The following is a 17,120-nucleotide window of genomic DNA, read 5'->3' as shown; positions in this document are numbered from 1 at the left end:
CTTAACTGTCTTCGAAACTCTTGGATTCGATCTTCATTTCAGAAGCATGAAAAATTGCTCTTCGATTTCAGAAGCATGAAAAATTGTCTTCAAAACTCTTGGAATCAATCTTTAATTCAGAAGCTAGAATAATTGCTCCAAGTTTCATGTAACTTACATATTAACCCGTGACCTCCCACCTGTGGGATTCCAGTTAATTTACAAACAAATTTTCAAACAAAGTGCTAACAATTACGAATACAATCTATTGGTATTGCTCTCTGTAATATAAATTATAGAATAATTCTGAATATTAAGACCATCTGAATTGTTCAACAGAGAGAAATATTTATGGTAGATGTAATAGTCAGACAGAACAATGAGTTTTAAACCAATTTTCGAAAGAAAACTTTCTTTTATAAAAGGATAAGTTCAAAATGACCACAAATAAGCAACTGAGCATTTTGAGACAAAACTTGAAGCACTTATTTGAGTTTTGAAAAACACTGCTTTCAACAAAATTTTTACTGGTTCATTCCATAACTCGATATAAAGATATAAAGATAAACGGTACCGTAACTAAAAAATGATCCTGAAACAACGTTCGAAGTCTTCTAACATAATTAGGTTCTGCCAGATGTTTTCAAGGTCGTGTTTTGTGCACATGGAAATATTCATTTTCTGTTAAAACTGTTATGAAAATAAACAAAAGTTGCAGAAATGTACAAATAAAATTGTTAGCCAATCGTTTATTATCAGAACAAAGACAACAATTGAGATAATGTACAATTTGATGTACAATGATGTACAATAATGATGAACAATAGCATCTAAAAAAAAGAAGAACCAAATTTTGAGGTAAATTTTGTAAGCGCGAACAAAAACAGTGAGAATCACCAAATATTTATAAATTTTTAAAAATCGATAGCTTGTTAAAACGTAAAAAAAAATCAAAAACTCCAATTTTAAAAAATATCGTTTCCTTTTATGACAAATGTATACATTGGACCAGATCAACAGAAAAAAAACTCAAGTGAGCATGTAGTACCTCTCAAGCAAAAAGAGGTGGGAACAATAAAAATTTGTGACTTTGAAAAAAGCTATACCCGAATTGTTTTTGGCCTTACAGGCAACTTGACTCAAAAAATTTTTGCTGATTAAATTGAATCCAATTGACTCGAATATTGACGTGATGCTCGAACAATTATATTATGTGTTTTCCAAAAATTTCGGTGATCTTATCTAATTGGTTTACCTCAATGTAGCCTCGAACGCAATACGAATGTGCGATGGTGTGCTTTTACTCCCAGCAAAGATGTTCTGACTAGAAGAAAAAGCTGGAATAAAACTGAAAATGTTCTAAATTGTTTTTTAGATATGTAATTGCTCATTGTATTTAATGATTGGAGTGAAGTTTCAAAAAAAAACTGTTGAATTTTTCCAAAATTTAGGTCAGGTTTTTTTTTGCGTTGCTATTACGTGGACTATGGCGTCAAAACATACCAGTAAACAAGTAATCGAGAAGAAATCTAACAGTGTCTAACGCACAATAGGGTGAGTCAGCTAGTTTTGCAAACTCTTTTTTGATAAAGCGGTAAAACTTTAATAAACACCATTTATTTTTACCACTCGACCGTCTGTTTCGCAGGAAAATTCTTTAAAATATTAAAGCTTAACAATCAATTGGTTTTTCTGCAGAAATTTTATCGTTCTAAAAAGGCAAGAAGCGCAGCTCAATGTTATTTGAGTACTAGTCAAATCACGATAAAATGATACCTTTTTCGATCACCAACTGTCTTGTAGAAAATAAACAACCGTGAGAATTTTGAAAGAATCTGAAATCGAACGCAGAAAAATATAACCAGTAAAATATTATTATGACAAGTCCTCAAATTGGTATAGAGCTAAACACGTGCAGCTTATAGTCAACTTAATATAGCTTATCTTAAGATAAGATTAGTTCTAATAAAAAACTAAAAAAAAACAACACAACACTTGGTCTAAATGACAAAAAGAGTCTTTCAGGAGTTATTAAAGCTCCGTATTCAAATCGTTGCCCAATATATTTCGCCATCGAAAAATCTCTTTTCGGTGTTCAGTTTGGCCTTTTAAAAAAATGAACAAGTTTTTTAAACTGGTAGATATTTTATAAGGTCCCGAAGGCGACTTGCTTATTTGATCTTTTTTATTAATAACGTGCTGGGAAAATAAAAATTCTATAACTTCACATTCTATTGTCATAAATTAAGAAAGAAAAAGGTGTGGTTGTTTTTTTTCTTCAGCCATCGAAACCTTTGATAGAATTTGGGCAATCTAGAATGAACTATTACTCCATTAATAAATATTTTGTCTAGGCAAAGTTAGTTGTGTTGGTAATAAATGGTGTGTGAAACAAACAAACAAATAAAAGGAAGCAGATTTAATTTTTAATATAAACCAAAAGGTTAACTAAACTAAACTCGGTTATATCCCATTCCACAACACTCTCCAACACAGACATCAAAGAGAGTAAAGATGAAAGGAAAAGATCAATAAAAACAAATTCTTCCTTAAAGCCAACCCTAAGAATAATATAACAGACGAAAAACACATTAAGGATAGCGCCATTATTGAAAAAACTTCCTCAACTTTTAACTTTACACCCTGATTGCAATTTATGACTAATAATAACGCCAGACTTGTAATGTCCTAGTTATGAATCATAACCGCCTAGTTAGGAAAAGTTAGAGAGGAAATGTGAGAACAAGTTCTAAGCCGACATTTTGTATAGGAAAAAGGTTGAGTATTGACAAGGTTCGGAGGGGGTTGAATTTCAAAGAAGGGAGGTAAGGATAATAAGTTATGGAAAAAGAGAGGAATGAGCGAATGAGGGGAGAGAGAGAGGGAGAGGGAAAGAAAGGGGTGAAAAAATTGGGAAAAGATGATACAGTTTTCCTGAGGGACAAACTCATGATTACAGAGACTAAGATCAGAGCAGTGAAAAACCAATTCTGAGCATCATTAAGCATAATTATTGTGTGACCGATTTAGCTTAACTAGGTAATAATTTGAATTAAAAAATAACAAGGCTATAGGAAATGGTGTAACGAGCATGAAAAGCAGTGTTCTAGAAAACAAAGTTTCAAAAAAGAATTTGACGAAGAAATAAGAAAACATTGTTATGGAACGCAATGTTACAAGAAACACTGTTAAAAAAATAATGTTTTGTTTTCAAAATTATAACTTATAACTATAAACACCAAAAAATAGAAAGTTTAGAAGGAATTGTGCTTTATGACCAGTATGCTAAAAGGAGCAAGCGATTGACTTGAGGCGACCAAAATTTCTCTATTTTGGCAGAAAAACAGAAAAAAAGGAAGAAAATAGAGTAAGCATAGATAAAAGACAGGGAGAAACATATTCCATGATGAGATGATGATAGGAATGAATAAAGGAAAGAGGACTGTCCATTAATTTCAAAACAGTGTCTCTTTTTAGACCACTCTTCATAGTCACTGTTTTTGTTTTGGCCAATTTCTTTGAAAAAAAAATTGAGCGTGCCGAAATTGAACTTCTCGTTGGAATTCCTCCAGCCGAATTTGGTAGAGCCGCAGAAAAGTTTTCCTGTTTGGGTGCAGGTAATATATGCTGGTAGAATATGAGTTGATTAAAATATGATGATTAATTTGATCAGGAGGTGAAAAAATATTTTATAGCAATAGTGTATTCTGTATAATTTCAATTGAAAAAAAGTGTCTTCGAGCTTTTTTAAACAGATCAATTTAATTTATAACCCTAACGTCAAATTTTAGCAGTCATGTCAGATATAAATTTGCAAATACTATTTGTGCATGCTGTAAACCAAAATTCAAGTAGTACCTTAATAATATTTTCAATATTCGTTCACAATGTGCTGCTAGCAATATAGGAACAACCAATTTTCTGTTTTTTGTTTGTTTCATAATTTGTTTGTTTCGGGAGTTTGTAATTCAAATTCTGGAGTATCAAAATACAGAACAATATTTTATCGTTTGAAGAAAAAACAGAATAAAAAGCTAAAGTGAAATAAATCTTTGGCATATCAGTTATGATTTTATGGAATGGCAATTTAAACCACTATGGCCACATTTTACGGTGCATTTTAACAATAATAAGTTCAATTTGAGAGGTCATAATTGGTGTTGTTTATCAGACGCAAATATTTAATAGACACCTAGCGGTAGTCAATCACAAATGAAGCAGTTATTGATACCTGTGAATATCGGTTGCCTCAGAGACCTCAATTTCATCTTACAAATCAAAATAGATGTGATCAAATTAATCAAGTTGATGTATGTTTAAATCATTGTTATCATAAATAGAAACACATACCTTGCCACCGTTCTAATATGTCTTAAAATTGAGACTTGAAACAAAATATTTACTAAACCATGGGAATCCATTTGTCAAGGTTATTTCAAGTCCAATTGACTTGAAATTGTACTGAAAAAGTACTGATATTTAAGATAGACTTGGCTTTACAATAATTGACCAGTAATTTAAGACCGAGTTCGGTGCAAGTGATGTCCTGTAAAAAAATTTAACCATGATTTAACATCTTAATGCGAATTCCTATAATGATATATTGCTTTACATGATGAGGAATGGAGCAAAATTAATCAGCGTTTAATTAACAAGAAATTTAGGCTAAGCACGTGATTACGCCAGATGAACACTAAATTGGACGGTAGATGCAAGATTGGCCCCAACTTAGTCCACCCAAATCATAGCAATCCTGTTCATGTGTGTACGTCTGTTTGTGTGTATATGTGACACTACCATTTGAAAGGATAGTTGGCCTGTCTTTGAAGGCTACCCCCTATCCTTCCCTTCTATCCTCTCCCATTTACCCTCACCTTTTTACCTTCGCCCTTTTTCCCTCTTAGCCCAAATAGAGAAAACAAAAAGGGAAAAGCAATAACACCAATGCACAACGGGGGACACCTCATTGTTATTTCAAGAACGGGGTTTTGAAGCCGATTGGGATTTCAACCGAGATTACGTAAAAGATTATATGAAAGCCGACATTGATAAAGATGTATTCAAGTTACGCTTGCAATTGCGTAACAAAAATACGTCTCTGAATGTTATTTTTATGTGATTTTCACAGTTTAAACCGGTTAATTCAAATTTGATAAATTGAATAATTTTATAACCAATTTCCTATAAGTGAAAAAATGAAAAATCTGTCAAATTTAATTAGGCTAAAAGATAATCTTAGCGAAGCTGGAACCAAATTTTAAAAAGTAAGTGGAAAAATTCCCCTTCGTTCACTACTGGGGCGTAAAAGTAATTTGGCACTGGATCAAAATTTACAGACGCGTTTTTGCGACACCTTTGTCTATATAAAATTCTATATACCCGCCAACACCACTGACGCACTGAATTCTACCCCTCAATTCTATCAAAACCCATTCACTCATTCAGCGTAGGTGTGGTGTGGCTCTTTTTCTTTTTAGCTAGCTGTCTTGTTTTATTCACGCGAGTGCTGTAATTTGAAAGCTTCTTGGCGTTGCAAAACGGGCAAAAGAGACAAGGTTCGGCGCGCGTATCTTTTTGATGCAAATTTCTTCTTATTTTCCACTTTTCCGTCTGAGAGTAATAAAAGAACGAACAAAAATGGTTAAGCAAGCCAGAAAGCTAGCAAGTAAGAAACTGCTTTTGTGATACTTTTGCTTGTAAGAATTGTGCAAAAAACAGAGTAGTCTTAATTTAATATACTTCCTGGCTTAATGAAATAACTGCCTGCTCTCATTCTCTCAATCTCGCCTTCTATCTATCTCTGTCTGATATCTGGATTAAAAGAAGCCTTTGGGCCCATTTATTATTTGCACCCTTCCACTTTATTTGAAAGTGACAGGCGCCAATTTGAAGAGCGGAAGTCACCCAAGAGAGGATAGAGCAAAGTGTGCCCAAAAAGGTGACCCCAACCCCTAGCCCCTCCCCCACTCGCTCTCCTTCTGAATCCCCTGACGATTATCGCCTCCTTTCCGCTTTCGCAATATTCAGGTGCAAAAGAGGGTGACGGTGGGATAAAGACCAGCAGAGTACTTTGGGCTGTAAGATTCACCACTTCAAACAATTATTTTGAGGCTACCGATCATGTATTTCCACTGGCATATACGATGAAGTATTTGCGATTTACAAAACAAAATATAATTGGAAAAAAACAATTTAATATTAAAAAGTGCAAATTTGAAACCGTTTTTTATTGAGCTTTGAGACATAATTGCAAATTCTTTAGTCTCAAAGTTCTGATATTCAAACGGACCTTTTGAAAGGAATTATCCATTTTATAGAAAGAGAAGAAATGCATGTGTTAAAACTGGCGAAATACAACAAAAAAGAGTTCTATGAACAGGGTTATTTCAATGTCTTATCAATTAGCACGTAGCAAATATAAAACTTCAATCATTGTGATAACCTAAAATCATTACAACTGGTCAAATAATGGCAAATTAAATGATAAAAATTTTGATAAAGTAGTTCGGTTTACAAAAGAAAGAAAAAACAAACAAACAAAAATATGATGAGAGAGTCGGACCACTTTTGCATTTTTACAATCTAGTGAATTGACGATCCTGTCAATTTCTGAGTTCAAACTTAAAAAAAGAAAAAAATTGGGCAAATCTGGTAGCCCTGCTAACATGACTGCTCACTGCCAAACGAAACAGTCTAAGTGACATATTGACCGCAATTTTCATTACAAAAAAAAAACAAAGTAGAGAAGAAACCGTAAAAATCTAGAGCCTGAATCAATACAGACAAAAGATTTTCACTTGAAAACTGCCTGCAAAAAATGAAAACTACTATGTTTCAAAAAGAATTCTATTTCTAAGTCCGAAAACTGCAAAAAGTACGCCAGAGGAATAGAGTACGCCAGAGGAATAGAAAGATTTCAATAGCAATACATGAGAAATACTCAGAGAAATACTATATGGCTTTAAATTTTTTCTTTTTGCAGAAAACTTTCTAAAATTTTTTAAGGAATTGAAATTGTGTAAAACTCTTGTTGAAAGAGAGGGATACACATGTTGAAGCATTTCCAGAGAGCCAAAAGGAAAAAAACAGTGGAAAAATACAGAAAGTAAAAGTCAAAATGATCAAATTGTAAAGCAAATCAAAACATACGGAAGGCAAACCAAAAAATACGTAGGTCCTGATAATTGAAAGAAAGTTCTCATTGGTGCAAAATAAGTTTAAAGGTTTACGATCTCATTAACTTGGAAAATGAAACTCGAACTAGCAAATGTAATCCATTTTGTTATCAATCTGCATTTTGTTAAAGCTGCGTTGAGTTTCAGACTCATTTTTTTCGTTTTTTGTTCCGAACCCACTTGTGGGGGAGGAACTATATAATCAAATGGGTTTTTTTCCTTCAGACAACTTTGGACGAGCGATATAATCATTGCAGAGAAATTTGAGTGGCATCATTGAAAAAGCTCGTCCAGCGTAGAATTCGAAACTAAAAAGATTTTTTTGAACTTTGTTTTTTTCAAGAAGTTATCGAGGATTGAATGTTTGTGTGAGTACGTGATATTTGACATAATTTTGTTCACTTTTAGTGTAATTTTCATTCAAATTAAGACATTTTTTATATAAAATAAGGATTCAAAATCACATTTCACGCCACAAAAAAATCAATTTTGAGTTCGTAACAGACGAAAGGCGATAAAAAGACTTGTAATGGTCTCATAGGAAAGTTCACTATCAACAAAGTTAGAATTCTATTTGAGGGCTCTTTTTTTAGAAAATTTTTTCGTTTTCTTAAGTCACTTAGAGACTAGTCACATTTCATACCAAGGTTCCGTTAATGACAAATTTAATTTACAGTCTAATGAAGCCCAATGAACACAAAAATTGTTCTCAAGGAATCGCTCGTGTTTCTTTGTCTTCGATTCTTCAGTTTTTGTAATTTTAAATGAAATTGTGATTTTCTTTTTTGAGGTTTTACTAATTTTTTGGAGTCCCATGGCATAAATTCGTTGACCAAAAGTGCATGGCTGTAAAGTCAGTCTCAGTGGCAACAGAAACCCTTTCGTTTCGCCTGCAACTATAATCTGGTTATCGCTTTTATTTTCCTACTATATGTTATGTGACTTCAATGCCACAGGATTTCAAAATTTTATTTGAAAAAATGTGGATATTTTCCTATTATTGCTCCTTCTTGAAATCTTATCACATATTCCTGATAAATATATTTCCCCTTGTTTTAGAGAAGGTGTTAAATGGATCATTGATAAAGTTTTCAGAGAAAAGCTTATGGTTTAAAGGGCTTCAACACTATCTTCGCGCACTTTTCAACTGAATTTTTGGATTTTATCATCTTGTTTTTTTTGTTTTAATAAACTTATTTTCGTAAACTGTAAGTCAGCCTCAGTACTGACAGAATCTCCTTCCTTTCTACTGCAACCAAATCTCATCTACTCAGCGGTTTTATCTTCTAACTATTGCTTTACGACTTCGATGCCACAAGATTTCAAAAACAATTTTAAAATTTTTGGCTAATTTCGTATTTTTTTTTTAATTTTTTGACATTTTATCACATTATCCAAACTTGAACAGCTCTCGTTGATTTTGGGAAGACGTTCAGGGGATCATAGATAAAATTTTCAGAGAAAAGCTTATAGTTTAAATGGTTTCGACGCTTTCTTTTCGCATTCTTCTACTGATTTTTTGGATTTTGCCTGTTTTGTTGTGGTTTCCAGAGTCATAAGATTTATTGTGATGTCTTATTGATTACATATGCATGCGAAATGTACTTGTGCTCTAATCGAGGGACAAATGAGCGTATTTATTGACTCCCGTTGAATGTTATTGAATTTAATGGCTGTTATGCTTTAGAAATGATTTTCCGAGAAATTTTATTAAAATTAAACGATCTTAACGCTTATTTTGTGAACTTTAACCAGTGTAAGTAATGAGCGGACCATATTTTTCTTCTTCAAACCAGATTAATCTAGTTAGTTTATGTTCCACCTACTGGTGTTATGACTCCGATGCACGAGTTTTAATAATTTTTCTTTTAATTTTCGGATATTTTTTCGTAATTTTAGTTCCTTTTGAAAATCTTTAGCCATTATCCTAACATTGATAGCAGCATTTGCTTAGAGCAGACGTTCAATGGATCATACATAGATTTTTCAGAGAAAAGCTAAAGATTTACATGGCTTCGACATTGTCTTTTCGCGTTTTTCTACTTACCTTTTGGATTTTGCCTGTGTCAGTTTTTGTTTCATTGTCAAAGACCTTTTATAATGTCTTATTGATAAGTTATGAAAGACAAACATCCTCGTTTTCTCACCGAGGCATAACTCATCAAGCGTATTTATTAGCTTCCTTCGAAACTTAATGAATTTATTGGCGTTGATACATCCGGTTTTCTCAAAAAATTTTGTTGTTTTAATGTAATTGTTCATTTTTGTTCATTCATTGGAGTCAAATGGTTAAAACGAAGAATCCCATCGCTGTTAAAAATTAATTAAACAAGAAAAATTTTTACTGAACAGTTCATTTTTTGATGGCTTCGACTATTTTTCTCGCTCTATTTTTTTGAATTTGCTGTGCTAGCCTGTATTTTCTTCTTTAGATAGACGTAAAGTGCTGACTGGTCTCATAAGCTTGTAACTGAAGATTGATTGAATATTGTTACCCGAAGCAGTCAGTTTATAGCGAATACTCTTAGGGTTTAAATTATTAAACATTTCTAAGATTTTATCGAATTTTCAACTTTTTCAGTTTTCTGTTGTTGTTATAGTCAACTTGTAACTTTGTCTCATTATTGAGAGGTCCCATAGAATTCCCTGTAATCTAAAAGTTAAAGTGTTTTCTGATATCACGACGTAACCGCTGTTTTCTTTTTTGGGCAATATGCCTTTTCATAAATAATTATGTGAGTGGTGTATTTGTGTTTCTTTTTCGCCTGCTTTATCGAAATTGCTTAACAGAAGATCCCAATGATTTTCAAATGTGGCTCAATTGAACCTATTTATTCATTCATTTTCACTTTTGCTGAATTAGTATAAATAGAAATTGAAATAAAAATACATAATATTCAGATAATAGCTAATGATTTTAATGGCTTCACTAATTTGTGTTTTGGCAATGTTTTTAATTTGTTGTTCGTAATTTTTTCAGTTTTTCTGCCTGCTTAGTCCGTTTCTATGGCTTAGTCTAGCCAAAGACAGGTCCTATTGGTTTCACTATGACTTTTTAGTAAATTTATCAAGAATTATTTCGTTAAAAGCTAATGATTTTTAAGACTTGAAATCATTTGGTCAAAAAAAGGTTGATTTTTGAATTTCGCGTTATCTAGTCTCATTAGAGAAAATTCTCATCTGCTGTGTAGATGGGAAAAATTAAATTTGTGTAGCTAGGGTTTAGTCTGAAAGTTTTGTTTTCTGCTTTTTTGTTTTATTATTAGTTGCTTATGCTTATTAGTTTGGTTGTGTAGAGATTTTGTTAAAACTCAAACATCCATTTTCAATTACCTCTTTGTCAAAAATCTGAAAATCAAAAATCTTAGTCAACAATGTAGATGAGCGCGGGTCGGAACATCTTTTGCGAACGCACATTAACGAGCCTCCTTGTCTTTTACACAAACAAAATATCCTAATGATTTTTCTGTCAAACCTTGTTAACGATTCATTTCAACTTAACTTTGGGTGGTTGACATAATTGTTTTGTATTTCTAATATTGTTTGATCGATATACGTGGTATGTTCAAAACTCCCCCATGCTAATTAACGTAACATTTTGATAAATCTTTGTTTTCAATACATTTTGATGGAGTTCAATAACTATCCAATGAAAACAGCAGTTAATTTTCAAACTAGCTCCGATAGAAAAGTGGGACTCTATGCAGGACACTATTTTGAAAGTTAGGAAATAAGACACAAAAAAAGTTGTTGGACATTGTCGATAAGTTGCTCAAAAGTAAAGAAGATGATCAAAAACTGTATTTGTAATACTTACAGAATTTTTTTGCCAGAGAATTTATCTTTTCAAATGGGTATCAAGTAGCCCGCCAGTTCAAAAGACAAACAATTTCTAATTAAATTCAACTAACTTCGGAAAAGAATTGGAATAGAACCTTTAGTAATAATGATAATAATTTTATTATTACTTTTTTGACAACAGTTGAATGTGGTTTGAAACTGTTTTTCTGATCTGGTTGAATAATTGATACCGTTTTGAAAATTAAAATAACATAAGGAATAAAACAGTTACTTAAGGCAACTGCAGTTTATTTTTTTGTCTTTAAAAAATTTTGCGTAACAAATGGACTATTTCAACACTTTCTACAATTTTTGTACCACATCTTTTGAACAATTTGGTTTAAAGTATGTTAAATTTGGCAAGACTGCGTAATAAATTTCAAAACCTCGTAGAATTCTTTAGATTTGAATACAAAAAAGATATGTCAGAATAATATATAGGGCACAATTTTTTATAATCTCCAAACAAATAATGGCAGTTGTTTCCATTTTGGACGTTTCTCAGAAAAACTTGAAAAAAAGCTGGACTAAGATGATAACAGATATGGTTTCAATTTGTAGTCAGTTATGGATACTAAAAGTTTCGTTTCATAGCAATTTCATAATGGAAAGATACTAAAATTGGATAGAAGAAATATACCGCACGCGATCAAAGTAAAAAAATGGCTATAAGTCAGTGCAGTAGGACTTATATTTGAAAAGACAATAGCAGACTAATTTTAAAGCGTATGCACACAATAGAATATTTCATCGGCTTTTAACAATGAAATTGAAAAACATTTTGCGATTAATTATTTAACGATGTCTTTTGACAGCATTTTGTAGAATATTTGGCGCCTGAAATAACTGAAAATGTGTTTTTGGTGAGCCGAATGGTTATTCTAACCGAACATCAAAAGAGTGCTAACAATGAAGGAACAAACCTTCTTTTTAGAGTTTTGGGTGGTACGGAACAATTCAAGCTTTTTAAATTGAGGATTAACTCTTTCAATTTATCAAATTTGACCTATAAAATGTCAAAAAAGTTGCGGTGAATGACTCGCGTTGAATCCATAATGTACTAAAAGTTACTAAAGCTTTATTATCAATAATAATCAATTTTGCACCAATAAACTATTATTTTAAAACTACCAATTGAAAACTACAATTTTTCTTTGACAAACGGATTATTATTAAGCTTGTTGCGTTTTTGGTGGTCGAGAAAACAACAACATTGAAAACGCAGAGCCACTGATAATTGACTTCATTGTTGGTTCAATTTTTCAGACCTAGTGCTGGCAAAAAAACTGAAGCACGAATTAAATGCAAGTTAAAAACTGAATTTCCGAATTAACAAATAGACTGATAGTAGGTATTGTCAAAATTGTTTCTCATTTGGACAAATATGGGATACCTGAATACTATTTTGGAATTTAGAGTTGGTTTCAGATCATTAATGACTTTATAAGAATAACTTAAACATTAGTTAAATGACATATTTATAAAATGACTAAGATTCCTTCATAATGTTCTCCCCTGAAAACGCTGCAGTTGGGAAACATCGTCATTCGGATCAATTGTTCAAGGTTTAATTAGCAATGCATAATGGCATTCTCAGTGTGTATTTTTACTACCATCAGACTCTGATTACGTCACCTTTTGCCATGATATTGTAAATTTAGTCTTCTATATAATGATGATGATAGTAGTCTGTAATTAACATGATCAGACTTTAAGTCGAATAAAAAATTACCTGTCCGGTGTAAACTTTCTTCTGATTTAAGACAGTGATCTGAATCCAGCAAATCAATTTTAGATACAATTGATACAAACTAACCTTTATCTTTCCACTCCACAAACGTCGATGAAGATCGCTCTAAGTTAGTCCCTGAAACAGAGTTTTTGCTGGAGAAACTGGGGGGACAGTTGACTAACCCCCCTCCCCGTTTCGGGCTAGAAACTTTTTTGTGGTGGGGCTGAGGAGTGAGGGACTTGAGACGGCGTCTAATTTGATCCGGAGTGGGGGGAAGGTAATTAGAGGAGTCAAACGAAGGGGGTAAAGTTGCGGGTATTCCTGGTCGCGGGTCAACTTCAAGGAAGTTTCTGTGTTTTATTCCTGACGCGCTATTCGGACGGGGATTTGCATCTCTCTCCATTGTCTACTTTATAAATTATAGCTTAGATAGTTTTAGGGGTAGCATTTGCGATGAATAATATGAGAAGTATCAAAAAGTAAAATAAATCCAATTAAAATTCTGTAAAGTCTTTTTTAAATTGTATGAAAAATAAGATTTTGTAAATTTCGTAGATTTCGTACTAAGCAAAGCTTTTGCTGATTAAAAAAAGTCGTAACAAATTTACTTTTTTCCTGCTAAATAGAAATTCACAAGGAAAATTCTGAGATGTGAGTAAACAGAATGTGAGATGTGAGGAACAAAAGCTGTGAGTAAACAATTTTGAGATAAAAACAAATTCGAAATAAATTTGATTTCTTTCAGCGAAAAAGTTTTATTAAATCTACATTTTTTCCTGCAAAATGTTAATTCACGTGGAAAATTTGAAGAAAATTGAACTATATTGTGTGAACACTCTTTTTCCGGCCAGCTGGTCACAAAAATAAGATGACAAATCCAATTTCGTCAGTCTAATTCTGTCTAAAAACTCAATCTTACCAACTGAATGTAATTTGAAGGAAACGCGGAGTTTAATAAAATTTCAATCCACTTCAATTTCGGACTCGTTAACTTTTCCAACCGCCCCAAATCAAAACCTTTCACCTAAATTGTAAAACGCTGTGAGTTATTACGGCGGTCAAAAAAGTTAGCAGTTTCGCTGTTAAGCAAGAGTGACCGCTGAGCAATTAAAATGACTCCGATAATGGGTTCCATTTTTGCACCCCACTAATGTCAAACTAATAAAACTCAGTGGTGTGAACATAAAACGTAGTGAAAACATTGTGAGCCGGGAAGAAAACAAAACGTTAAACCTTCTTGTAAAATTATAAATTCGACTGAGATTAAAGCGGTTTTGTGAACAAAAACTTCCACCACTCCCGGTTAGAAATCGACAAAAATTAAATTTAGCTTTTAACGAGTACAAGTTTTCCTTAAATTTGGTCCGCAAATGTTGTAAACAAAACACGGACGAAATTGAGAAATAATCACTTAGTTGTTTACACAATTATAACCAGGGCTGGATATTAAATCATTTCTATAAATGCACCAAATACACTCCATATTTTGGGTAAATTGGGTAAATATTTGGGCAGTTTTACCTGGAGAGGTTAGGAGGCAATCAAGGAGTAGGGAGTTGTTATCCACAGGGTTCTCGACAGATACATGGAACTGCCATATAGGGGGTACTTCTTGTGCCTGGGTGCAGACAATTTGCACAGGTAAACACTCCTGATTAAGCTGGACCCAATCGGCGGAAACCTGTTCACACGGGTTTGATTTAGTGTCACTCAGTTGATTGTGTTCCTCGTTTGTGTCGGAAGTTGCTGTTGGTGTCGGTGTTTGAAAGTACACAAAGACGTCGATGCTGAAATAATATTAGCATTGCTTATAAGTTTATAATTTATATTTTTCGCGAAAGAACTTCCAAACAATGCGAACTGTCTGCATACATAACTTGGAACTTTCCGGCTAAAAGGCTTCTAGCTGGCTAGTGACCAAAACCCTATCAAAGTTTTAAATGACTAATGGATCTGAGGTAATTTTGACTGGCATGTTCTTTCTCGACTCGGATTTGCTTTCAACATTTGAACAACTGAGCCCAGCAACTGAATATGACCCAATTATTTCAGCTGCCACCAATGATTGAAATCGGATCAAATAAAATCCTTTCAATGAAAACGAGATTCTTAGCATTGAAAGGATTTTTGAGAATACGCGCAAAACTTATCTCAAAATGAATCGTTTTCATCAGATTTGTTTTATTTTTTCTTAAAAACTCAGTTGTTACAACCCTCAAATTCATTTGAGGGCTTCGAGTCTTCGCTACCCTGGCTTCGTTTGCTAATTCAAATTTGGCCGATAAGTATCTTTCTGGAAAGAAACAAAATGGGTACCACTAAATAAATACTACGGAATCACAGGAAAAAAATACACGCTGCAAAAGAATTGAAGAACACGATTCAACGCGCTATTTTTCCTTATGTCTTCGCATTAGAGGTTTTACTGATTTTAAATGACATTTAGAAGTGACATTTAAAATCAGCAAAAGACAAACCCAATACTTTTGTATTACATTATACTTGACATTGGAAGTTGAGACAAATTTATTTCAAAAAACAGTTTTCACTGACTTTTCTATTGAATGAATTTCTCAAAAAAGACACTTCAAACCATTTCAAGAAACAGCAGCAATGAGAGCATCAAACTGCATAGAACTCGAAAAACTATTATATAAGTTTTGCATTTTTAAAATCTAGAAAAAGAAAGAGGCTATTAAAAGAAGCTATTTTTGTTTGATTTGCATCTTGAAAATAGATAGCTTAGATAATGAGATTTTTCTTCTACAATTTTGTTGCGCATAATTGATTGACCCTGTCTTTTTCGGATAATTTTTCCCCACTCTCTTGAGGGGGGAGGAACCACATACTCAACTGGGTTTTTTTGTTCAGACACTTTTGACCGATCAATATATTCATCGTAAAGAGTTGTGAGTGGTATCATTAAAAAACTCATCCAGAGCAGAATTTGAAATTAAAAAAGACTCCTTTGAATTTGGTTTTCCAGAGTTTTTCTGGAATCAAATTTTGCCGGTTTTTCTGGAATCAAATTTTGCCGGCAAACTTCATGTTTATCGAAAACGCAGCATTGATAACCTTCAAAACAATTGACTCTTCTTAATAGACCAACAGCAATAGCAAGGCTGGTTTTCGTCCAATCTTGCACTGTTCCAATTTGAAATTAATTTGGATTGTAATCAGTTGGTCTTTTTAAAAAAAAAGTATTCGAGCCTTTTATGTTAATTAAAGAATGAACAATTCTTAAAGCTCAGTTATGATAGGTCCTATTGGCTTCATAAGCAGTTACAAAATTATGTGTATATTTGTTTTACTCGAAACATTTTGGTTGTTTTAACTTTTAAAATTGTTTGACTTTTAAGCAAGCAATGGCTTATTGAACTTTGCCACTATTTTTCTCTTAACTTGGTTATCTTGTAGCTTAGTGTGAGCACAAAAAAGAACGCTTCTTCTTCCTCTTTTTTTCTTCGAAAATAAAATTCAGTTTTTTTGCGCGTCAATTGTTTTTTTGCGCTTTGATACAAAAAGCTTTGACATTTTTTTCATTTTTAGCCCTTCGCCCATTTCCACTTTTTTTTCTCGTTTTGTCACATTATCACTCCAATGGAAGATCAAATATTACTTTAATGGCGTTCAAAATACTGCACAATTGAACATATAAAGTTTTTTAAAGACATGGATTATGGTTTTAACGGCTTCGACACCCCTTTCTTGGAGAATTTAATTGAATTCTTTACATTTGTCTTTTAATGTCGTTCTTACTTTGGCTTCATTGTCGAATGAAATTTCGTGGATAATAAAAAGTCTTATTGGCTTTTCATGGATGAAAAAATGAGCCTATTTTCCGACTTGAGTAGATAGCTTGGCTTTCATGACTATGAGAACCATTATTGAAGAAATAAAGAAAGGGTTTTTTTAACTTTTGTTCCTTGTCTATTTGTTACCTATCCTCCTTTATTACAGGTCACATATGACATTTTTTGCCAAAGTAAAGTGCAACTGTACAAACCTTAATGTATTTCAAGATGTCGTTATGAATTTACTGGCTTCGACACAGGTTTTTTGCAAAAAAAAGTAAAGTAATTTTTGGTTTTTGTATCGATTTGAAGCTCTTTTTGTAGACGTAAGACAAATTCTGAATAATTACAGGTCTCAAGCACTTCTCTTGGTAATTAAACAACCCTATTTAATTATTTCATTTTTTAGCCAGTGGCTTTCATGACTTAGAAATTAATTGTTAATAAATAAAAAAGTGCTACTTAGTTTTGCCTTTCCTTTTACTTTTTGTCTACATAATACATATTCTCATTAAACAGAGGCCGTATATCACATCAATTGCATTCGAGGAAAACTCAATTTAACTTTTTTGAGAGGAAGAATATGCCTTTACGGCTTTG

At 32.7% G+C, this 17,120-nt stretch overlaps 2 protein-coding genes across 4 annotated transcripts in view; one reads left to right on the top strand and one right to left on the bottom strand.

Moving 5' to 3' along the window:
* LOC142340423 (uncharacterized) overlaps positions 1-17,120 on the top strand; it is a 464,952-nt gene that overhangs the window by 91,203 nt on the left and 356,629 nt on the right. The gene's annotated exons all lie outside the window — the stretch shown is intronic.
* Positions 1-17,120, bottom strand: part of LOC142339486 (uncharacterized) — a 204,467-nt gene that overhangs the window by 130,642 nt on the left and 56,705 nt on the right. For 2 of the 3 annotated variants that reach the window (XM_075389537.1, XM_075389536.1), the window contains exons 2-3: positions 14,248-14,513; positions 12,811-12,861 (exon numbers count right to left, since the gene is read on the bottom strand). In XM_075389537.1, the coding sequence (XP_075245652.1) occupies positions 12,811-12,861; positions 14,248-14,513 (317 nt within the window). Of the gene's footprint in view, positions 1-2,309; positions 3,136-12,810; positions 12,862-14,247; positions 14,514-17,120 lie in introns of those variants that run through there. The other variant, XM_075389535.1, reaches the window with a different exon arrangement.

The sequence above is a fragment of the Convolutriloba macropyga genome, chromosome 5 (assembly GCF_964194025.1).
Source record: "Convolutriloba macropyga chromosome 5, txConMacr16.3, whole genome shotgun sequence".
NCBI lineage: Eukaryota > Metazoa > Xenacoelomorpha > Acoela > Convolutidae > Convolutriloba > Convolutriloba macropyga.
The sequence above is the reverse complement of the archived record's forward strand: the minus strand, read 5'-3'. Positions and strand labels throughout refer to the sequence as shown.